General features: G+C 39.3%; 2 protein-coding genes across 2 annotated transcripts; one reads left to right on the top strand and one right to left on the bottom strand.

Annotated features, from left to right (window-relative positions):
* Positions 1-1,728: 1,728 nt before the first annotated feature.
* ranbp9 (RAN binding protein 9) lies at positions 1,729-18,496 on the top strand. Its single transcript, XM_088345092.1, has 14 exons — positions 1,729-2,267; positions 5,907-6,018; positions 6,830-6,882; positions 7,002-7,169; positions 7,240-7,262; positions 8,847-9,031; positions 12,391-12,503; positions 13,803-13,911; positions 14,001-14,155; positions 14,236-14,365; positions 16,311-16,423; positions 16,502-16,653; positions 17,467-17,578; positions 17,645-18,496. The coding sequence occupies exons 1-14, from the start codon at positions 2,063-2,065 to the stop codon at positions 17,773-17,775; spliced, it is 1,761 nt and encodes a 586-aa protein (XP_088201218.1). The 5' UTR covers positions 1,729-2,062; the 3' UTR covers positions 17,776-18,496.
* Positions 18,497-19,378: 882 nt separating this feature from the next.
* On the bottom strand, positions 19,379-22,515 carry nol7 (nucleolar protein 7). The gene is made up of 7 exons (XM_088345104.1): positions 22,297-22,515; positions 22,089-22,149; positions 21,967-22,001; positions 21,790-21,894; positions 19,880-20,001; positions 19,725-19,802; positions 19,379-19,659 (listed from the first exon to the last, which is right to left on the bottom strand). Exons 1-7 carry the CDS (start codon positions 22,401-22,403, stop codon positions 19,589-19,591), a joined length of 579 nt encoding a protein of 192 aa, XP_088201230.1. The 5' UTR covers positions 22,404-22,515; the 3' UTR covers positions 19,379-19,588.
* Between the last annotated feature and the right edge of the window lie 3,149 nt (positions 22,516-25,664).

Below are 25,664 nucleotides of genomic sequence, written 5' to 3'. Positions count from 1 at the left end.
ATTAAGTGAATTTCCACAAAGTTAAAACCTTATACAGTAAACCTTCATACTGGATATTTGGATGCTGCAAAGCACTGTGGGACTTGTGTTACTGAGACGAATGACGCACGCAAACTTACTTCTGCTAAAAACTCTCAAGTGTATTGGTTGACTTCACCGGGACATTTCCGATTTTATATTCAGCCCCTATGGCAAATATGCTCCAGTTTATTTATGGTGAATGCAGCAGTTGTATCCATTGATATGTAGTGTACATCTATGCTTTTGGCAAGCTTTGTATAATAAGAGCAACTTGTGAACAAGGGAGATTGTTTTCAATATAGTTACGCTTTTTACCTAAAAACGTATTCATTTTTCCAACCATTTATTGTCACGATTGTTAGAGGTAAATAAATAACTTTTTTTTAATCTTGTGTGTATGTATGTATGTATATATATATATATGTATATATATATATATATATTTGTACAAATATGTATTATATATATGTATAATATATTATGACCGAAACAACATGATACCGGATACAATAATCATAATATTAATACATTGTATTTTGATAAGGTGAGAAGCTCAGTCATCTAGGAGGGACTCAATGTAGAGCCACTGCTCGTCCGCATTGAGAAGAGCCAGTTGAGGTGGCTCGGGCCTCTGGTAAGATACCTCCTGGACGCCTCCCTCCGTGCGTGTTTCGAGCATGTCCCACGTGCAGGAGGCCCCGGGGACGACCCAGGACACGCTGGAGAGACTGTGTCTCTAGGCTGGCCTGGGAACGTCTCTGGATCGCATCGGATGAGCTGGGTGAAGAGGGTGGGGATAGGGAGGTACGGGCTACCCTGCTGAGGCTGCTGCCTATATATATATATATATATATATATATATATATATATATATATATATACCATCATTAAAAATATTAGTGGTTTCAGATTGGTTACAAATAGTTTATTTCATTCTTTATTTGTCATTAACTTGCAATAAAAAATGTAAACTGAAAGATAGATTTTTGGAAAACATCACAGTATCAAAGTCAACGAACTAATCTAGGCTTAAAACACACTTCTATTCTACAGCATATGAAGGACCTATATTTCCTGCTGATGATATCTGTGTATTATTTGATATTGCAACACCCATTGCAGCCTGGTCATCCTGAAAGGGGGATTACCTCAGGCGGTCCCTTCTCAAGGTTTCTTCATTTTCCTCATTTCAAGGTTTTTGAGTTTTTCCTTGCCCTCAGGCAGGTTTTAGATCAGGGGATGGTGTAATAATTGTAGTATTGTTCTCAGCTCAGGGATGCTGCTGGAAATGTGAATTTCCCTTCGGGGATGAATAAAGTATCTATCTATCTATCTATCTATCTATCTAATACTCTGCAGTTTTCAATAAAATGTGGTCCGTGCAGCCCTTAAAGACTTTGTGATAAAGGGTTATACAATTAAACATGACTTGATTTGACAATGTAAAAGGTCGAGTAGATTATTTTGGGGGGAAATATATCAAAATCAACAACTTGTCCGTTTATATAATATATATATATATATATATATATATATCGTCATAAAAATATGATCAAAAGTGACGACTTAAAAGATGACGAGTGACTTGTTTTTGTTTCTGGACTGTTTACCACTTTTCTCAATCCCGGAAGTGTGTGCAGCATCCTTCGACCAATCACGAGCGAGGTTTACCCTCCGTCGATCAATCACGGGTGAGGTTTTACCTCCGTTATCCAATCAGTCGCGCGGATCCTTCTCCAACAACAAACAAAAGATCGCTACTGTGCGAGCTCATTATCGGAGTTTCCGTTCGCTTCCCTTCGCTCGACGAAGAAAACTTCTATCGTCATTTTTTGCTTTTTTTCCTTCAACTCAATGAACACCTGAAAATATCTTGGCTAGGGCAGCTTTGCCTTTTTTGGTTGGAGGAGGTCGAGCTAAGACGTTAGCATCCTAGCTAAAGAGCAGCTTTATTTTTTTTAATAATTTTTTTAAATTCGCGACCCTGACGGCCGCCGGCGGCTCTGGGCCGTCGCTGTCATCCGCGACGGCGGCGGCGAGCATGTCCGGCTGCGGTTTTCTCATGTCGGTGGTGGTCCACGGAGACTCGACGCTCAACGAGCAGGAGAAAGAGCTGAGTGGCCGCCTGCGACGCCTCTACCCCGCCGTTAACGAGAGCGAGACGCCACTGCCGCGCTCCTGGAGCCCCAAGGACAAATTCAGTTACATAGGCTTGTCGCAGAACAACCTCCGGGTCCATTATAAAGGTGAGGTCGTCGTTGAGAACATAAAGAAAAATGAACTCTGGTTGATGAAATCCAGATGGCCGACCAAGGCTAAAAACAAAGTGGCTAACTAGCTTATCTTGAGAGGACATCCATCTTGATTCGCGCACATAACGTTGAAAAACGGTAAAAACGCAAATAAATTCTCAAAACTCTCTTCCAAATTGAATACGAATTAAATTCCAGTCGGTGTTTGCTTAAACCGTCGATTTGTTTTTTGTTTTATTTCTCTAGCCGTGCTAATCGTTGTTGTGCTAGTTATCAGGTAATGCAGTCGAAATGTCCTCAAAAAAATAAAATGGCAGTCCTAGAAATGTATCGAAGAAAATATAACGCGTTTAAATTGTCACAAAACCAGCAAAAACGGTGCAATAAGACACCTAGATTTTGTCCCCAATATGTCCATATTCGGTAAAATAAAAACATTGGCTTTTTAAGACCTTTAAGACTTCTTTTATAGGAATAAATTTAATAAAGTTAGACCAAGTAAACAACAATAACAAATTTGGACAGCATTGGACGGGTTGAACACAAGCCAATTATAGACGTCTATTTTTGGATGATATTATTTCCAAAACGGACAAGACCGAAATTTGAAGTGGACTTTAAGTGGTTTTAGACCTGATTTTGTTCCAAAATGGACATCTTATGTTGGGTTGTATTGTATTGTATTTATGTCCTTTCATTCATTTAACATTCGAATTAAAGAATGAATTGAGGAGAAGTCAAGGTTCCGTCCCACAGACGTCTATATTCGGTTAAAAAAAGAGAAAAAAAATGCTTTTTGGGACTGCAATAAGATGCCAATTGGAGGGACAAAATAAACATGTCGTCAACTTTTTGGGTACTAAATTTGTACTGGATTGGATGTGTTGAACTCAACACAATTTCAAATGTCTACTTTTGGACTAAGTCATGTCCTAACAGTTAATACCAAAACCAACGTCTGGTGCTGGGTGGGAAGACATCGGTCAGTTTTAGGCTTGATGTTGTCTCAAGAAAGGACGTCTAAAGTTGCGTTGTGTTATGCGTGTTCATTCATTGTCAGATTAAACATTTGAATTTGAAAACTGGTTGAAAGGCACAAAATATGTCTTTATGGGTTTAAAAACAAAGATATTTTTCCTAAACATTGAAAATAAGTATTTAGGACTGTTGAATTTAGACGAGATAAACACAAAAACAACTATTTTTGGACTTGATTTTTCCACGCCCAGTAGGCTAAACACAAACCAATTTTAGTTTGATTTTGGACTTAAGCATTTTCAAAACATACAAGATCAAAATCCAACGTCTGGTGCTGGGTGGGGGCCCCGGTCAGTTTTATACTTTATTCTGTCCCAAAACGGATGTTTAAAGTTGGGTTGTATTGAGCAATTCCAGTCACTGGTAGCTTATCCATCCATTATCTGCACCGCTTATCCTCAGTAGGGTCGCAGGGGTGCTGGAGCCCATCCCAGCTATCTTCGGGCAGTGGGCAGGGGACACCCTGAACTGGTTGCCAGCCAGTCGCAGGGCACACGTTAACAGACAACTCACTAGCTTGCTCATTCACACCTAGGGACAATTTGGACCAGCCAATAAACCTGACATGCATGTTTTTGGAATGTGGGAGGAAACCAGAGTGCCCTGAGGAAACCCACGCAAGCACGGGGAGAACATGCAAACTCCACACAGGAGGCTCGATCTCATGACCTCAGAACTGTGTCGCACATGCGCTAACCACTGCGCCGCTCTGCTGCACTGGTAGCTTAATTAATCATATTAGAAAACTGTTTAAAAAGATGTCAAGGTTCCATCCTAAAGACATCTTAATACGGTTGAAAATAAAGGTTATTTTCAAGACATGGAGAACATGCCTTTTGGGTGGAAGGAATTCAGACAAGATAAACACAAAGATAACTATCTTTGGACTAAATTTGGCCCACATTGAATGAGCTGAACAAAACCCAATTTCAGAAGTATATTCTTGGACTAACTCACGTTCTAAACAGACAAGAACAAAATCCATCGTTTGGTGCTGAGTGAGGAGACACGGGTGGATGTAAGGGATGAATGGAGAATCCTCCTGATTTCTAATGAGGACAGTGTAAACAATCACATGACGGCAAACAGATTAAATCTCGAATTGATGCTGGAAGCTGAGCTGCCAACTTGTGAAAGTTATGAACTGAAGTATAAACTGTAAAAAAAATAATTGAGGCTATTTTTGTGTAAAATACATACGTTTTCAAATTGTCTCCTTATAAGCAGGCCTTTCTGGTCTGACCAGTCCACCACTGCAGGCCGGGGATAAATGGCTTTTTAAAGCGAATCACGTATCACGTGACTGAGATACCAAAGCTCTTGGGAAATGGCGCTAGCTGTGTCTGGAAGCTAGCATGTGTCATATGGAACATCATGTCCTGGCTTCACCAACATATTCTACCTCGTGTTACTCAACATGGAAAGACTGGCGAGAAAACTTAAGCTTAAGCCAGAATTTGCTTCCTTCCCACTTGGTTGTCAGTCGCACCCAGGGTCCATAGAGCAAATATGATTGATTTTAATTAGGAGTGCAACCCGTAGCAGGAAGATGGACAATTATGTCAGCTTCTTTTGGGTAAGCCTTATGTAGAAATTCAATTTATACGTTTAATGCATACATAATGCATTTTTGGACACATACATATGCATACATGTTTATATGATGGTTCATCAGTTTATGCTCATTATTCTTCAAATCAATATTGTCTTTTCAACAAATTTTTTTTCTACCAAAAGGAGGCATTATATAATGCACACTGTCCCATTAAACCTCATGTCAGACAACAAAGTGATTCACTATAAGTAAAACTCCAAAGAGATCAAATATGCAAATAACATGAGCATGTTCGACTTCGGGGACGACTGGACTAAATATCAGACAAAAAAGTGCATGTTTGAACATTAAAACTGCTCAACTCTAGTAAGTGTGCTGTGTGGTGATAGCATGTAAATATTAGCCAGAGTCCATCTAGGAGCTAATTAAAATCTCAGTGACAAATTTCAATCCCGAAGTACATGTGAAATGATCTGAAATGATCTGCATTTATATAGCGCTTTTCAAGTCAATGACTTCCCAAAGCGCTTTACATTGTGCTTCACATTTCCCAATAGCGGCCGTGATCTGTGCAACCGGTAAGGCTGCTAACCTGCTTATTGGGGGTATTGGGGTTTCAGTGTCTTACCCAAGGACCCTTCGGCATGTAACACGGACAAGCCGGGATTCGAACTGGGATCCCTTAATCCTAAAACGATCGCTCTACCTCCTGAGCTACTGCCGCACCAAAATGTTTACATATTAAAGCGTCTTACCTGTAACGATAGCATGTAAACATTGACTAGAGTATGGCTAGCAGCCAAAAAGGCATAGAGAGACATAACATTTTGAAAAATATCTTGTTGGTAAAAGCTTAGCAGGGTCCCCGGTTTGTCCTTCATTCCCTTCATTATGTGTACAAGTTAAAAATTCGGCCCCCCATTCTGTGTTAATTTTTTTCTTTCTTTCGAGACGAAAATCCTTTACTTCAAAAATGGTGTGCGTGATGCTGATGGCAGTCAAAATGAAGTGTTTTGTCCTCCGTTGTCCCCCTTTCAAAGGGCACGGCAAGACACAAAAAGATGCAGCATCCGTGAGGGCTACGCACCCCATCCCGGCCGCATGCGGCGTCTACTACTTTGAGGTCAAGATCATCAGCAAAGGCCGAGACGGGTAGGAAAAAAGAGGGCGTTTCACTGTCCTCCCTTTGTTTCTTAGAATGTTTGTCTGTGATTCATTTAAAATCTCATCTCATCTCATTAGCTACACAGCTTATCCTCAGTAGGGTCGCGGGGGTGCTGGAGCCCATCCCAGCAATTATTGGGCAGTGGGCTAGAAAAAATGCTAAATTGGGAAATGTAGGCAAATGTACGTGTGATCTGATTACTTTAAAGCTGTTTCGCCAATTGGTGGTTCACTGTAGGTATTTACAATACATTTTATGAAACACAAAAAACTGTTGATTTATTGTTATGTTTAAAATCGGAAGTGTCCAAAATGACTCAGAAATCACGTTTTAAATTTTTAAAGACCCTCAGGTTTGACAAATTACAATTTTTAGATTTTGAGTTTACTGTTGTCTTTTGCTACTCTGGCTTTGCATTTGGCAGCTTCAATGCATTACAAAATGAAATATATTCTGCGATCCATTATTCCTGATTGGATACTGCTGCAAGCGGGATCCAGCAGAGCTCATTTTAGACCTGGCTGCTCTTTTTTGCCGTTCCGTCCACCCAAAAAATGGACGGCTGAAATTCATTATCCTCGATGGCATACTTCTGTGGGTGCGGAGCGGCAAAGCCTACTTTGGCTGGGCCTGGCAGTTCTTTTTTGCTGCTACTGTATTTCCACCTAAAATGTACTGCATCTGTGGGACCTTTATCCATTATTTCCAATCCCATACTGCCACATGGCTTTTATTGATACCAATAGTCTGACTTCTTTTTGAATATTTCAAATGCTGATGTTAGATTTTTGTTTTCAGATACATGGGCATAGGCCTCTCCGCTCAGGGAGTCAACATGAACCGGCTGCCAGGTGAGACCACAGCAAAACCTCTTTATCCACACCTGAGCACTTTTTTTTTATGCCTTTGGCCACCCTTAGATTTAAGGGTTTTCAGCGAAGATTAACGTTTTCTCAAATGCTTCGACCAGGTTGGGATAAGCACTCGTACGGTTACCACGGCGACGATGGCCACTCCTTCTGCTCCTCTGGCACCGGGCAGCCATACGGGCCCACGTTCACCACAGGCGACGTGATTGGTTGCTGCGTCAATCTCATCAACAACACTTGCTTCTATACCAAGAATGGACACAGCCTCGGTCAGTAACTTATTATTATTTATTTAGGTAATTGCATTTTCCAAGCTGACTTTTTTTTGTCCTCCTGCAGGAATTGCCTTCACAGACCTTCCGGTAAGTACTGGGTTTTAGATCATGGTGATTATGTGAATCTTTACTGATAAACAGCCGCACTGAGTCATTTTTAAAAGCTGTGTTGAAAAAAGTGGCATCACAATATTGCAAGTATGATGCAGATAACTAGTTTTCTCCCCAATGCAAAACATGTTTAGAACTTCTGAATTATTTCTTTTTTTTTTTTTTTTTTTTGCTTTTTTTTTTTTTTTTTTGTATTAATTTTAACGTTACCATTTTAAAAGATTTAATTATGTTTTTTTTGTTTTGTTTTTAACTTACTTTGGGGTGTATTCGTATACACCAGGGGTCGGGAACCTATGGCTCTCTTCTGGAGTACATCTATCTCTGATACAAAATTAACCATTCAGATTTTGTCCATGTCGTTTCATCTTTTGTTTTGGCAAAGCTTATAGTAGTGCATGCAAAGCCAAAACAACACAGAAATCCCTGACGGTAAGGTCCAGTGTATATATAAGATACATTTTAAACTCCAGTTTACAGTCGAGGTGCCACACCAACAGACCCTGTTTTGGCTTTACACAGCAAATGAATCTTCTATATGGTAGCTTATTAATAATCTATGTTCACTGTTGAGACATTACTTGATGAAAACCTACAGAACAAACTGAAAATGCCAGGAAAGCACCAGAGAATTTGATTGGGTAGGGATGGGCAGAGCTATGCACAAAGCACAAGCACTCCCTTCTGACCAGTGCTGTCTGTGCCGAAGGTAGATAGGTTGGTATCCTCGTTTAAAGAAATTTGTGCCCTTTTAACCAAATAACTGCTCTCACCCTAAAACCATTATTTATGACAAAATTGAGGGTCAAAATGAGCCTTGACACTGTTAAGGTGACAAATTTTAAGTGGTATATTTATATGGGACAAAGGCTCTGGCTTAATTAACCTATTGTTTAACAGACTTTCTCAAATCAAGCGTCACACAGTGAAATAAAATGCGCTTAAGACAAAGCTTTGGTCCAAAGAGCAGGTTTAGTGATTTTGTTGAAAATATACAGTATAGCTCTTTAAGTCTCACACACCCACACACACATCGACAGACAAAAGTTTACATTTTTATATTAATGAATAGAGTAATGAATCATTTGCTTTTCAAACATTGTTTTTTTCTGTTTTTAAAAAGACTAAAGAATTAAAGTTTTTAATATTTCAATTGTCATTTAGTTTTTTTGTACTTTTATCCAGCTTTTATTTTATTTTAAGTGGTATTCTTGCATGCATACAAAGGGTTATTAAGACTGTTGCTTTTTAAAATTATTCTCTTTTAATTTATTTATTATATATTTTTTTCCCCAGATGGGGCATCTAATTTTTAATTTTCATTTTTTTGATATTTAACTTATAGTGTTAAAGTATACTATTTTTAGATATTTAACTATCATCGAAAAAAATTGTTTATTATTTTGTTCACACACAAAATTAGAAATTGACCAAATATTGAAGTAGTTGCTTTTCTTTTTATTTTTTTGGAAATAGCTACTAGATATAAATCTTATTTTTAGGAAAAGTCTTTATTATTTTATATTTTTTAAATGTTCCTGGCGTGTTTTGCTGTTGCAGCCCAACTTGTACCCCACAGTGGGCCTCCAGACCCCAGGTGAGGTGGTAGACGCCAACTTCGGCCAACACCCCTTCGTCTTTGACATCGAGGACTACATGCGCGAGTGGAGGACGAAGATCCAGGCGCAGATTGACCGCTTCCCCATCGGCGAACGTGAGGGAGAGTGGCAGTCCATGATCCAGAAGTAAGAGATGCTTCTTTCTTGATCTTCTTACGTAGCCCCTCAGCAAGTAAATCAGAGAATGCTTGAGTAAAGCTGCAAGGTTTCTGAGAAGAAAAAAAACGACTAATTGCGATTTTTCAGACCTGTATAGCATTTTTGACATTGTTTTCAATTTTCTGTGCTAGTTTTCCTTTTTCGTGAGAAAGCTACATCGTCATTACAGACTGAGAAATATGACTGAAATAAGATAACAACTACCTATCTAAAAAATTGCAGTTGAATAGATGGTCTTTATTGTCATAATACAAATGTATAGTGAAATTGGGGGGCTCTCCTTTTAGAGTAAGAAACCGATTTGGAGAGCGGCTGGTTAGCAAAACGCTGGTTTTAGGCAACCGCGACTTAAGCAAGGTTGCAATGCAGGAGTTAGGTATGTAGTTGTTTTTCCACGAGTTGTAGCTGCATCCGTGATGGATCTGGCAGGGGTAGCTTGTGAGAGTTGTTAGCTTAGCTGTAATTGTAGACTAGATATTAGCCTCACTATTGCTTTCTCTATCACCGCAGCATCAGTCAATTCTCGAACGCAAAAACAATACACGGAATGCCCGCTGGTGATCAGCATTTTTCTGTGCTCTTCTGACTTTACTCAGAGTTCGATTTAATTGATAAATGTATTTTCAATGTAACGAGGCACTAATGCTACAAGCTGTCGTGTCGTCCTTTGTTTTCGTGGTCAATTGTGCAGTTGGCCCACCCCTTTCCTTTATTGGCTAGTGTAGTTAAAACCTGCCTCTGATTGGCCAGTGCCGTTAAAACCCGAACTGTGACAATTTTCCACCACCGACAACTGGGGAACTATAAATCCTCGATTACACAATTGCACTGTCACATCGCAACATCGATTCGGCTAATTGTGTAGCCCTACATTTGAGTCAATCACACTGTTTTCCACCCTGGGTGTGTAAATATCTGAGTTCCTGCCTTGACCTGATGGGATTATCTCTCTGCGTCGCTATGATTACTCGTCCTGCCCGGATTTAATCTGCGTTTGTTGGGGCCTGCTCTTGTCTCACGACGGTGCCGGATTAAAAACAGGAAGTTGTTAAAATGCTGATTCCGCCTTGTGTTACAGGTCCATTTCATTACTTGCTTCACACAGCACTGCCTTGTAGCTTTCTTTTTTTTTCAGTGGAATTTCCATTTTGGCAGTTAAATAAAAATTTGGGGCCTGCACCGAAAAAATAAATTGAATACAGAGGCACCTAAGGTTATCGCCGTTCATTCCTTTGCGGCTTTTGAATCGAACTGATTTTGTCTTCATTCTCATTGATATTGTTGTAGTGTGTATTGTGTTCTCACTGATCTGATAGACAGCATACAATAGGGACCGATTTGGGAGGGCACTCTGTTTTGGGTTGGTGTGACTGTGTTGGTGACTGTGATAGGCTGGTGTATACTGTCAGTCAAATACAGGGTGGGTGCTTTAAAAAATCAGAACAACAGAGTGATACAGGAGAAGTAAATTCAAACAACACACAAGGCTCTACTTTTTTAAGTCACTATTTTGTTGGAATTTTAGTTTTTGATGGAAATGTGTGGTGGTGTGGGAAACTGCCAAGTCTAATCCAACAAAGTCACACTCGCATATTAAGAAGTAAGATAATAATAGTAAAATCTTGATACATGTAGCTTAACACCAGCCAATGGATTTAGCAGGATTAACAGATTATGTCACACACAAAGGATGTGTTTAAAATGAAAATATAAATGAAAACTGTTCAACTGTAGGAAGTTAGCTCTGTAGCAAGGATGTCAGGATATGAACATGAGCCAAAGTCTGGCTAGTGGCTTTCAAAAACGCGTAAAGAGTGGGACACTCAAACTTCTCAGAAAATGTCTTAATAGCTTGGCAGAAAATCTGTTTTGACCTCCATCTTCTCCATTCTCGTATGCAAAATGTAAAAAAGTCAACGCACTCGTTCCCGAGTGGAAGCAAGTTTAGAATGGCTAGCCTCACTTGGGACACAATGTTGTTATTTCAGAAGCTTTTTTAAAAAAATTTCCTCTCCAAGAACCTCACTTTTTGGTCATTTCTGGCAGAAAAATAACCTGTACCAAAAGTTGTGCATCCCCTAGTAATTTCTTATAAATGTCTTCTGTTGTGGCTGTCAAATAATACATTTTCAAACAAATACTCGACCGTTTTATGGCACAACACAAAAAATGGAATCCACCAATAATTAAAAAAAAGGGAACGACAAAATATTTGCACAAAACAACTACAATAAACTGAAAAATACAATAAAATTATACATAAACATGGGTCCACAGGGAGCAGTCGAGGCTTTCAAGTGCCCACCCGTTACATTTGTTTTTATTGCAGGGAAGACGTATTCAAAACCAAAACAAGACAACAGAACTTTATCCAAAGGAAAATTACAAAACAAGGAAATGACATTTCAAACTTGCATTAGTGTTGCCAAGTGTCGAATAGCATCTGATGCTCAACGTAAATCTTTTGGAGGAATAAAATATTTTAACATTTCAAACTTATAATGATGTCGTTAGTGACTCGCATGACATATGACCCAAAGAAAGGCTTGACATATTAATCTGTAGTATATTTATCCAAAATATGTATAAGTATGATTTTATAAATTGATATAAATGTTTCTAAACACATAACCAAACTGAAGTCTGAAGACTTTTTGCCAAAACCAATTGAAAGTTACTGGTGAAGTGACGCACGGCACAAACAAGAATTACCGGTAATCAATTGAGTTACAGTGTAAATCGTCAACCAATTAGCAAGTCACCATGTCATTATGGAAAAATTGGGCAAAGTAACTTCATACAATTTCAATTTAACTTCAGCAATTTTCTCAAATGTATTTATAAATATACAGACCTAAATATAATCTTAGCTGGTATGGAATGACTTCTGTTTATATATTAACCCACAATTTTATGTTATTGATATTGAAACACCAAACTTAGTTTGATTTTATTAACTCTTGTGAGCGTAACATTTTGAGGAACTCAACATGAATTCTTTCCCAAAACTGAATATTTTTTCAATGTCGTTTAGTTCAGAATTTTTTTCATTTAACAGTGCCGCAACTAAAAAAAAGAGACTTATTATTATCATTACTAATAATATAATTAGAATATTAACAGTAGTGTTTTTTCCTGCCACTGATTCTTACTTGCTCATGAAAGAAAATGTTGAAGTAGGCTTCCAAATTTTGCACAGTGGTTATCCTTCGGGCTTCAGTAGTGTGCACTCTTCAGCTCCATTCTATGCTACGACCTCTAGTGGTGAATTATGACACATTGTCACTTCAGACATGTTAAAAATGTTTTTGTGGTCTTTTGCACAGGATGGTGGCCTCCTACCTAGTGCACCACAGCTACTGCGCGACTGCTGAAGCCTTTGCCAAGACTACCGACCAGGCCGTGCACGAGGAGCTGGCCTCCATCAAGAACCGGCAAAGTGAGCCCTGCCTTTTAAAGCCGCGCACATTCAAAAACTGAGATGGGTTTTCAGTGTTACCCATACAATATGAAAACTCTGGCAGACTGCCAGGGTTTCAAACTTGTAAAAAAAACATTTATTTTTCCTCTCTCATTTTTTGTGAATTTGTTTGCGGGGGGATGAATTGAAATGATCTGCATTTATATAGCGCTTTTCAAGTCGATGACTTCCCAAAGCGCTTTACAATGTGCTCCACATTTCCCAAAAGCGGCCTTGTATTGTATTGCAGCCATGTAAGACGCTAACCTGCTTATTGGAGGTATTAGGGGTTCAGGGTCTTACCCAAGGACACTTCGACATGTAACACGGACGAGCCAGGATTCGAACTGGGATCCCTTGATCCCAAGACGAGCGCTCTACCTCCTGAGCTACTGCCGCCCCCGGTTTAGTGCTACACTCGCCAAAAACAAACCCTTAATAGATGAAAAAAAAGATTGTATTCCAGCGCATCTAAGAAATGCCATGCACTTGCACACAAATCATGTGATACTATGCCAGCATCCCCTAGCTTGAAGCCATAAGTTTTCAAATCACGTACCCCACCCCTCTAAAACTTTTCTAAAGTAAATAAAGTAGAATTTCAACCCAACTAACATGACTAATTTTTTACTAAAACCAAAAACTAACAGTGCAGAAAATAGAAGTAGGCTTAGCAGCAAGTCATATGAATGTACATAAAAAGCTGCCGTATTTTTTTTTCACTAAACCTATAGAAAAGTCAATACAACCAACATGACTTAAATTAACTTGGAACAAAAAGTGCATCAAAATGTTAATGCAGCTCGCAAATTGAAAAGTGTGGGCACTCCTATGGCTGCGCTCCCGGAAGCTGATCAAAAGGCATGAGGTGGTTAGCAACTGCGACAGAAGGCAGGAAAGAGAAAAAAATGAAAATGAAAACTTTTATTTCGAACATTAAAACAAAAACAGAACAAAAACAAGAACTCAACAACAAAATAATGTTACATAACATGTTCAAAAAGGGGTAGTAAGAAGCAAATGGAGAGGGAAGGAGAGACTGCTGGACCTGAGCCTAAATGGCCTAGTTTTAAAAATATTTGATTGGACCAACAAATAAATTATAGTGGCGATTCCAATATCTGTGCTAATAATCGGCCCGCCCGATGATTGGTTGACCCTTAATTCAAAGTAAAAAAGATTTGAAGTTCACTTTTGCAGAAACAGCTAATAACACCTTAAAGAATCTCTGCCTGCCTCCATTCAACTACTTGGTCTCATGTTTTGGTCTGTTTACAGAGATCCAGAAGCTGGTGCTTTCTGGCAGGATGGGCGAGGCTATCGAGACCACCCAGCAGCTCTATCCAAATCTCCTAGAGAGGAGCCCGGACCTCCTCTTCATGCTCAAGTATGCATAGAAACCACTTCCTGTATTGTTTCCATTTGCGTGTTTTTTTTTTTTTTTTTTTTTGTAAACAAAAAGTCAACCATGTTCAGGGTGCGCCAGTTCATCGAGATGGTAAACGGGACGGACAGCGAAGTTCGGTGTTTGGGAGGTCGAAGCCCCAAATCTCAGGACAGTTACCCAGGCTCTCCCCGTCCCTTTGCTAGCCCCGCCCACAAAGCAAGCAGCTCACAGTCCTACCTGACAGGTAAGCTGTCTTGATATATGGGCAGAGGTTGTTCAAGTATTTTGAATGTTTTTTAAAAGAGCGCCTCCTTCTGGTTGCAGGTGTGGATAGCAACTGCTGTAATGGCGTGACGTCAGGTAAGAGCCATGGCTCCACCACTCACAGTCATAAACCCTGCATCCCGGCGGACGTTAGCCTGAACGGAAGCCGCAGCCTGGCTGCAGGAAGCAGGTGGGCAATGATATCATATTGCAATTTTTCTCAAATAAATTCCAATCCCTATTTTATCACAATTCTTTTTTAAGGCTTTTTTGAAGACTACCTTTGTAGTTTCTGAGCATTTTTCATCTTGTTAAACTCTTAATAAAGATTAGCCCCTCCCTCGAGGTATCATGTCCTAATAATAATGATGAAAAATGTATTTTTGGTTGGTTGGATCCCTTGACCACTAGGGTCGTAGGGGCACGATTTCCTGCAGTGTGCCTTGGGCAAGTACAGCCAGGTGGCGCCCATCCCTCTCCAGGCCAAGGAAAAAAAAAATAATAATAATATGATAAAAATGAAATTACCACAGAGATCAAACTAATAACAGTAAAATAGATACTAAAATTATAATAGAGGGGCAGCATGGCGGCGCAGTTGTTAGCGCGTGTGCGGCACAGTTCTGAGGTCATGAGATCGAACCCCCTGTGTGGAGTTTGCATGTTCTCCCCGTGCTGTCTCCCACATTCCAAAAACATGCGTGTCAGGTTAATTGACCGGTCCAAATTGGCCCTAGGTGTGAATGAGGGAGCGAATTGTCTGTCCCTGCGTGCCCTGCGACTGGCTGGCAACCAGTTCAGGTTGTCCCCTGCTCACTGTCTGAAGATGGCTGGAATTGGCTCCAGCACCTCCGCGACCCTACTGAGGATAAGCGGTGCAGATAATGAATTAATAAATTATAATAGAGAAAATAAATGCTTTTAAAAAAATCACTATAATAAGAATATACATTATTTATAGAAATTATAACAATAGGCATTATAACAATCATATAAATAAAATGGGGAATAAAAATGATAATACATTAAATAGAATAAAAGAAATACGTTAAAATTAATGACACAAATATTGAAATGAATTCATAGAAGTTGTGATAACTTTAATAGAAATTAAAATTATAAAAAAAGATATTAAAAATAGAAATAAAACACTTCTAACATGATAAAATATACAATATTACCAGAAATGATGGTAATATAAATCAAAAGAAAAAGTGAATAAAATAGAATATATACTAATATATATACCACAGCCATATCCCCCTAGTGGGAGGTGGCTAGAGTCATTTCTGACTCTTTTTGGGAGATTGATTCAGAGGAGGGGATTCCCAGCCCCCTTGCTCAACCCAACTAAGGTGTTGGGAGTCATTAGGTTACCAAACCCCCAATTCCAACTCCTAATGCTGAACGCGAAGCAGGAAGGCAACGGGTACCAATGTTTAAGTCTTCGGTATGACTCGGCTGAGTCTTGAACCACAACCTCCCAGTCTCGGGGCGGGCGCCATACCCCCAAGGCCACATAATATTAAGAAGTAAGATAATAATAGTCAAATCCTGATACATGTGGATTAACACCAGCCAATGGATTTAGGGGGAATAATATAATATATAATATAATCAAAATTGAAATTAAACTTTAAATCTTGGAGGAAGTAGTAATAATAGGAATCAGGTAAAAATGATGACAAACTATAACAAAAAGTCTAAATAATTTCAACACATTGCCTTTTTTATCCCCCCAGCTGGTTTAGTGCTACTCGCCAAAAATTTTACTTGGAATAAAGTTGACTCCAACTGCATCGAACAGAAAAACATCAAAATCCCGGGAAATGCGTTTAAAATACACCAGGTTTATGATATATCAGAGATTATGAATTTTAATGGAAGTCTTTACGTCCAAATAAGGTACATAGCATGTTTTGTGTATATTTCGCCTCTGGCTCCCAAATGCAACAACATAAATCGCAGCACAGTGTCATTTTGAACATCTAAATGTTTTCACAAACAGGGGGGAATTTGAGCTCCCAAGTCTTCACTTTTCAATGCTCTCTCTACGATTAAAAACACAAAAGACATGAAAATGTACAAAATGTACCTGCATGCGATTATAGCATGACTTTGCATGTGCATCTCAGCGATGTGGACATGGAGGTGGAGCACTTCAGCAACGGCGTGACTGAGTCGTCCTCAAACGGCTTCCTCAACGGGTCCTCCAAACACGCCAATGAGACGGACGACGCAGACATGGGTGAGTGAGCAAACAACCGACCTCCTGTGTTCGGGGTGGCCTGGCGCACTCGGCTAATGCTCGCTCACGGCAACGCAGAGGTGGAATCGGCGCAGGCAAAGCGGCAACTTTGCGGCGGAAGCCAGGCCGCCATCGAGAGGATGATCCACTTCGGCCGGGAGCTGCAAAGCATGAGCGAGCATCTCCGGAGAGAGTGTGGAAAGAACTCTGCTAACAAGAAGATGCTCAAGGTGGGAGTTTTTCTTTTTCTTTAATATAATTGACTAATCCTTTCAGCAATGTGGTGCCCATTGGCACCAGCTAGCCCCCAAAGAACACCTGACTGGTTCTGAAAATAGCTCACCGATGTTAGGTTAATGTGCTTTTATGAGTTTTATTTGTTGAGTCAGCCTATTTTAACCCTAATCTTATTACAACCTGGTGATAAAGTACTAATAACCAAGTGATAATGTCATTTTAGAAATGCATGTCAAACTGGGAGCATTTTATGCTAATCAGCAACAGTAATTTCAAAAACTGAATAAGTTGGGATACAATCACAAAGATATGCATCTTAAAAATAACACAAAACAGACATATTCTTCACATTTCGAAGTGGGGGCTGTAAAGTGGGAGCTTGATGCTGGAGGCATCTGTCTCAAGCTCCCGTACCATGTCTTTTTAATGTACGGATCAGGATACTCAAGAATGGTGGTCTTGCTGCCTGGGGACGGACCCCCTAAGGTACCAAATCCAAAGATACTTGTAGGCCGCACAACACACACCACATAGCAGTCAGTTTCCCCATGATCACCCAAGAAACTATGTTATCATAATATATACTCTAATTATATAATATGCTGAAAATGTATGGAAATAGCAATGGTAATGATGATGGTAAAAGAAGTGATGGAAGTAGTGAAGCACAATCGGCAAATGATTAAAACCGATTTAAGATCAATTATTTTTGTGTGAACATTTTGCACAAGATTTTTATGTAAGTTGGGTGTGATTCGTTGTTAGAAGTCATAATCGGCCAGACTAATGTTTTTGCGTCGCCACAGGACGCCTTCAGTCTGCTAGCGTACTCGGACCCCTGGAGCAGCCCAGTGGGCTATCAGCTCGACTCCACCCAGAGAGAGCCAGTGTGCTCCACCCTCAATAGTGCAATACTCGGTAAGTGGCACCCCCTGGTGGGTAAATCCTGCCCGTAATTGACGTTAAGTGCGCTCGTCTCCTCAGAAACGCACAACCTGCCCAAGCAGCCTCCCTTGGCCCAGGCGGTGGGCCAGGCCGCCCAGTGCCTCGCCATTATGGCGCGAACGGGCAGCGGCTCTTGCGCCTTTGCCTCCGTGGACAATTACCTGCACTAGCTACAACCACTTGCACACACGGAGTAGTGAACAAAAGTCTTTGTCTGCTCACACTATGGCGTCTGCGCTCGCATAAAAAAAGGGGGTCGGGGGGGTACTAAAAAGTACCCTAGGCTATTTCATGACACTGATGCGCTGTTTCCATAAGAATGAAATTCCTCATGACACAAAAAAAATAGTTCATTGAAACCAGGCCAAAGTTAGGATTATTTCTGAAGTGAAAATCCAATTGAATGTTTAACTGCTGCTCTCCTATGGAATCAAAACACTATTACATCTTTTGGGACAATATTTGTCAATGTTAAAGAGAAATATGCAAAAAGATTAAACGTGAGCAGTGGGCCAATACTTTTGCACGCTACTCTTCACACACACACACACACACAATATATAGACACATACATATATATACATATATAATATATGCACACACCACCTCCTTTATGTGGTAAATAGAAAACCAGCCCTCTTCGCCGAGCCACCCAGCCATCTACAACTGACGGCGTGACGTCAGTCTGAGTTGGAGCCCTGCCCCTTTTATGAAGTGAGGCCACCCTTTCTTCCTGTTTGCATTGTTTTTTTGTATGTTTCTTTAGTGCTGGGGGCCCAGGGGGGGCTGGCGCAAGGTCTCAAGGTGCAGATTTATGACTATGATGATTCTTGTTACTTGCATTGAGTTTACGGCCATTTGTGATGCTAATAAAGGACGCCGGATGGTGGACACTCGACCCATTGAAATATTGGTAAAACGGAAATTTCGGTTTTGTTGCGGGAGTTGTGTTTTCAAAGGTCCCACTATAGTCAAAACCTTTATGACTCTATTAAAGATTGAAAACAGAAAAAAACGCAATTTACCGGCAGTCGTTTAACAAATAAAAAAAACTGGACATTATTTTTACAAATGACTTCTGTCCTGTAAAATTTTAACTAAAATAGAAATATTTTTTTATTTCTGGACACTATTCCTACTTCACATGATACATTTTTACTATCGTGTGGACGTCCTGTAAAACTCTTTTTTTTTCCTGGGGCCAACAACCCAAAATGTTAAAAAGCCTTATTGGACCAAAAAATGTCTGGCGCCTTTATAGGCCTAAATTCCTTATAAATAAGAAAACACAAACCGTGTCAATCTATATTCATTGGAAAACATTAAAAATGTGTCCAGTTAGTGTTCCTGCGAGGGTAGCGCCAAGTAGCGCCAAAGACCCGCACATGGCTTCAGAGCAAGTTAAGCGGGTTGGAAGTCCAACTTTGTTGGCGATAGAAAGCATCTTCCTCTGCCTTTTAGTGCTTTTTTTCAGTGCAGAATGTTTTGTTGACATGATGGCTTTTAGAGAAACTAGAAGTTGAAAAAGATGTGTGCATACAATGAGGTAGGTTCGTCAAGCCAGACCGCAACGTCATTGAGGAATGGGGACAGACAGAAAAGTGGTGGGGCAACTGTAGCTAGTTAGAATGCAGAACACGATGCATGATGAAAATCAGCAAAGTCGCGAGATTGCGATAACTGAACTACAATGCAATATGGGATTACTATATTCCCCAAACAGAACAAAAAACCTGTTTTGGGATTCGGTGACATGAAAATACACTGACTTGATTCCAGGTACAAAAAAACAATTTTAATATCGCTTAAAACAGTTGGTCTAATGATTACATGATAAATACCCCGCAATTCACCACAACTCCACGTAGGCATGGCATTATCCTACCGCAAAAGAGGAATCGTTTCTCACTCTGGTTACAAATGAACAGCTTCATCCCAAGATGGATTTGATGTGATTGGTGTGCCTGTCTTGAGCTCATCCAATCATAAGGAGGGAGCCTGCTTGTGAAACCAGCGCTTCTTCAGCTTCTCCGCTTTTGTCTTCTGCTCCGGAGCTGAAAAGAAGACGTGTTAGAAAGCTACACATCAAAATCTCAAAAGTTTCTCTTAATGCCCTCACCCCATTGGCTCCTGACAAAGGTAAACGCCGGGCCTTTAACAGTTGACGTTTTATTTTGAAGAGACTGCTGCTCATTATCTGAAGGAGACAAAATAATGAGATGCTTTTCCAAAAGACAATTTCTTCAAATATGGATTTTGCTTCGTGGAGCCTACTTGTGGTACGGCAACTTCCGGCACCATAAAACCGCGATTTGAGGAAATCCTCTGCCGTCTTCATCTGAAAAGACGCCAACGGCGACACTTCATGTGTCATCACTTTGTAGCCGCCCTTCAGACTTGGAACAGAGGGTGAGAAAGTTAATTGACATAAATGTGCCAATTAGCACACTTCATAATCCTGTGGAAAACTAGCTGTGTCTTGATACCCTTTTCACATCACTGTTACTGAGGACAATAGTATCAGATTGTTATTTTAATGTTATTTATATTGGATAAAATAAAGTTAGGTTTCAGGTCAATTAAGGATGTCATTATCAGCCCTAATTTTAGTCTTATACGGGACAGTTGACCCTGCAATACAGCATCTCCACCTTATGCTTTCGCGTTACTGAGAGAATTAGGATTTTTTTTCCCCCCCAGTCCTTATGGAATTTGCCCAACTATACAGCATTAATAAATTATTGTGCTTGCCCAAATACCTAAGTTTTTTTTTTGCATACGCCAAGATACCTGTCTGTTATTGGTCTCACTACATAAAAGCAAGTCTGCTGTAAGTCACGGCATCATGAAAACTCCCAAAATGTCTTTCCCTTCATTCTCTTTAGAACCTTGTGTGCCATGTTCACTTTATTAATTGGCAATACAATACTTTTTTTATACTATTTATTGGCTATGGGTCCCTAGGCTAGCAGCAAGACTAAAGGGAAAGGCCAAAACACGAAAACCATTGGAATGAAGTTTGTGATTATGAAGAAATACACACAGTTACATTCCTTAAGGAATATGGACTAATATTTAAAGTTAGTCGTCATGTTTATTTGTGTAGTAAGATATTATGGTTCACAGCACTAAGCAAGAGTGATGAAGCGCCGGAGTTCATTACCAGTAAAAGATCATTGGTTTCCTTAATCAGGGATGTTTCAGTAGAGTGGTAAGCCCTGAATCCTGATTGCATTGATTCAAAAAGATTGCTCTCGGATATAAAATTCAGCAGCTGTGCCACAACTTTTTCGAGTACTTTAGAAAAAAAGGGTAGGTTTGACACAGGTCTATATTTACACAAGCTTTCTAGATCACGGTTGGGTCGTTTCAGTGTAGGTTTAATAACAGTGGACTAAAAAGCTGCTCAAACTACACCTGAGGAGAATATGCTTATAAATATTTAGAAGTGAAGGTCCAAGGACTCCAAAAGACCTGTAATCAGCGAACCCGGAAGCGGGTCAAACAGGTAAGTCGTCTGTTTGGCCATATTCACCATCCTTGTAAGATTATCAAGTGACGGATCACTAAATTTGGGGGGAAAAAATCCCTTGACAGCCACCATGTTGCGCATCTATAAATTTAAATAAGGAATAGATTACAAAGCCAAAAGTATTTTAGGGTGTGACAATCCCCCAAGTGAAAGTTTTAAAAATCATTTTTCATTTAACTTCACTGTACAAGCTAAAAACTCCACACCAACGGTAACTAAAATAGTTTCACCTTACAGGTCTTGTGTTTTGTACTCAAAGAATAAATACTACAAGTTCCTCTACCTGCTATACAGCAATTTCACTTTGCAATCCCCACCTCAGAAGGTATCATGGTTTACTGTACCTAAAAACTTCTTTTGCAAAAGTAGCAGTTTCAACAGACAAAATGTACACATCATTCGATCATAATACAGAAATGGAGTTTACAACTTGTACCAAAATAGATGCAAATCGATACAATCTGTTTAGGCTTATTAGTACTGAATCAAGACATCCATTTTAAATACCCAACCCAACCAAATCCGTCATTGATAGTCCAAAATAAAAATCGTTATCTTTTTTTTTAATAGTTTGTGCCCTAACAATCTTTGGGTGTCCAAAAGGTTGTTGGTTTATTTTTGAACTACTAAGGGTACAAAACTTTTTACCTACTTTTTACAGGAGTTCATTTTTTTGATCTTCTTCGTCAGGTTTTGATCATTGTCTTTCTTCTTCCCCAATTTGCCTTCTTCATTTTTCTCTTCACGCTTAACCTTCCTTCAAAATTCAAAGTACAATTATCGTCCTGACGTGTAGAAAAATATGACAAATCTGATGACCAAAACTTACCCCTTAAGAAGCTCTGCAGAAAGAAGTTTACTTTTCTGGTGAGAGAAAAGAGAATGATTTTTAAAAAAAAATGTAAATACCGTAGTTCTAATGTAGTTTGTTCACAAATGAGGAAAAAATACCTTCTGCTCACGGAAAAGTTCGAGTCTCTTTTTCCTTTTCTCTTTCAGCAGCTCTTTCTCCCTGAGAGAATAAAAGACGAAGACTTCAATATATTTCTCCACATGCCAAGCAGAGCTGAACACAAATTTCATAAAGCAGACTCAATACGACCTCAACTTAAAAAGTCATAGTTGATTCCCCTTTAACAGCTAAGCAGGCTTAGCATACCTCCTGGCACTTTCCGCAACCTGCTTGACCCTGTTGAGCGCCTGAGTCTTTGTCTCTTCAAAAGTAAACTCTTCGGGCGCATCGTCATCGCTACTTTCAAATTCCATATTGAAATTTCCACACGACTTTGTCGTTTTTGAGCGTTGTAGACCGAGCTCTTAGCTAAGACTTTTGGACACGTTTGGAAGCCATTTTGAGGGCGGAGCCAAGATCGAGTTTTTGTGACGTACTTCCGTCAACAGTTTCGTCAATCCGGTACACGTATTTTACGTTGTTAGTGCAGACAGTGTACAGTCTGTTCTGCTAAAATGTTTCCTGAACATATTTTTGGAATTGAATATCAAAAATTACTGTTCAACAAATTGTTCAAAGTAGTTATCTGACTCCATTAACCAAACACAACCTACATTCACCCAACAATTTATGCGCGCTCGTTTCTTGAGGGAAAAATTAACAGGAAAGCCGACATTTCCACACGAGGGCAGATTTATTTCCCCTAAAATTTTAACTGAGTGTACTCCATCGAAGACGGCCGAATTAGTGACGTTAGAGTCTCTGGGAAGCCTTGTTCTCAAGTCGTTTAGCTTTCTCCTGTTGGCCATCTTCTCCCCGCATAATGGCGTGCTGACTCCTCCCATGGGCGCGCCAAGGAAGCCCCCTGGCCTTCACCATCTCGTAGAAGAGCGTCCCGATGTCTGGAATACTCAAAACAACACCGAGTGTTTCTAAGTCACCAGGGCCTTTCTGCGTCTGGATGTGTTGATTATCTTGTTAGCCTTACGTCCCGTTCCCGCCGTTCATGTAAACAACATGTTCCACCAGGGTGCCCTGACATCGCACCACAGCCCAGTCAGTGAATATCTTTTGCATTAAATGTAATTTGTATTCCATCGTATAAGATCCTTTATAGTCAAATGTATAAAATCCTTCAATATAAACATAAGAATGTACAATAATTAGAAACAAACCCAACGCTTTGAATACAATACAACCAGGGGTCTCCAACTCCATTGAGTTGGGGGCTGAAGCTAGGGTTTGGTGATAAGGTTGGACTAAATGCGGTTTTCCACTCTAAAAGCGCTGACAAAAATATTCTGCTGTTTTTAAAGAGACAGTATTTCTTCCGATTTTTACCCAGCCTTTCACAACAAAAGACAAAAAGAATAAAAATTGTTTTTTAAAAATAAAAGTAATGAATAAGAGGAAAGAAGAAATAAGAGGCAAAAAAAAGAAAACAGGAATAAAAAGATAAGTAGAGAAGCAATTATCTCTTATCTTTTTTTTCTCTTTTCTTTTTTCCCCTTGAGTTTTACCATTCGTCTGTTTTTTTTTCATTCTTCTCGTTTTTTTTCCTTTTTTTAAGGTCCTTTTTTCTTTTAGAGTTGTACCTCTACTTACAGATGTCTCTACATTCAAAGGATTCAGGTTACAAAGTACCTGAACGGCTACATGATGCCTGTAGTTACAACGGTGTTTTAGAATATGTATGCGTTAATCCCGGCATGGTCTTAGTGTCCCCTTCCCGCTCTGTAAACAGTCTAATGTATGGTAGCACTACAAAGAGCTATCATTAACAATGGACCCCACGAAAAGTGGACAAAAAGAAAAAAGGAGGAAGAGACTTTTTCTGGCCCTGAAAACATAGCAAGAGATAATAGAAAGATAAGAAAACCCACACTGCAATGCAGGAGGAATTCGGAGACAACAAGGAGGAGGATGCAGCCGTCATTCCATCAGCCCAAAATGAAAACATTTTGGCAAAATTCAATGAAGTCTCAGAATTTGTGGAAAGGAATCATCCAGAAAAAGTGTTGACAAGTCAGGCTATTGCTTATTATAATGACCTCTGCCTCTGGTATTTCTGAAGGATTGTCAAAATTTGGCAAAAGCAGACATCATTGGATCAGTTTTTCAAGAAACGCAAGGTTAAAAAACACTGCTGTAGACGAGTTGACAAAGAGGCCAGTTAAAAGGTAAATGGATATTTTAATTATTGTATTCTTTTTTTTTCACATAATGTGCCTCTCGTTTCATGTTTAATTTGCGGCAATCTAATTCTAACGTGTATATGTTTCATGTTCTAATGCACTTTTATGATTTGTTTGAAAAATAACATACATTTGCGGGGCTTGAAATGGATTAATGAAATAACATTCAAAGGGCGTCTCTACTTACAAATGTTTAAGGTTACAAAGCTACTCCCAGAACGAATTAAATTCGCAAGTAGAAGGTTCCACTTTATTTATTTTTCTTGTCTTTTTCTTTGCTAATTTCTCTTCTTTCTAAAATGAATAAAGTGCGTTTTCCTCATATTGAGCTGCCGTATTTTGTTTTGTTCCACTGTGCTTTTAGCATTCGCTTTCGATTATAAAACAGAATACAGCGACATCTAGTGGGCAAGTAATACATACCTTTAACGAGTTTGGAACCCTGCGTCTAAACAGTCCTTACATAATATAAAGGAAGTAAGAAGTGTATATTTTTCTATAGATCGTTTATGTGCGATGAGGGTGGGATGGCAGAGCTACGCCCTTGCACAATAGTATTGCCTTTTACACGCTGGTTAACTACTGTTAAAAGAAAATAACTCTGAAATTGTTTAATTGATGAATATGCTTGATGGCTGTTGAGATTGTCGTTTTTGTCTTTGCTGCTGTTGGTGTCGGTGGATTTGTTCAGACCAAGGACAATCAACTTTGGCCTGGACGGATCTATCGACTCTAACAAAGATGTTATATAATGAAGTTGTGAATATGCTTGATTGCTAATATGTTTTTCGAGAGGGGTTGTTCAAACCTCACATTGTGTTTGCTGTTAAAAACGTCATATTGGAATATAATATTGTGAATATGCTTGATTGCTGTTGTGTTGGTCATAATTGTTTTCTGTTGTTGGTGTCGGGGGATTTGTTCAGGCCAATCAACTTTGGCCTGGACAAATCTATTGACACTAACAAAGATGTCATATAATGAAATTGTGAATATGCTTGATTGCTAATAGGATTTTCGAGAGGGGTTGTTCAAATCCTCACTTGTTTGCTGGTAATAACATCATATTGTAACATAATATTGTGAATGTGCTTGATTGCTGTTGTGATTGTCATGATTGTTTTTTTTGTTATTAGTGTCAATAAATTTGTTCAAACCAAACCAAAAAATATTTATTTACTTGCAAAAAATTCAGCTATTTGGGTTTCTGGTAACATGTGCATTGTTGATACAGTACTGTCATACATTTTACAGACCTTGTTATATTTCTGTAATATTATTATTATTATTTGAATTCTTTTTTTAGAGCAGTTTTTGATTTTTTTTGTACGTGTTCAAAAAAAAAGAATTCATTAATAAAACATTTTATGAAACTAGTTT

Source organism: Urocampus carinirostris, chromosome 1 (genome assembly GCF_059441175.1).
Source record: "Urocampus carinirostris isolate Australia breed hairy pipefish chromosome 1, RoL_Ucar_1.0, whole genome shotgun sequence".
Lineage (NCBI taxonomy): Eukaryota > Metazoa > Chordata > Actinopteri > Syngnathiformes > Syngnathidae > Urocampus > Urocampus carinirostris.
The sequence above is the reverse complement of the archived record's forward strand: the minus strand, read 5'-3'. Positions and strand labels throughout refer to the sequence as shown.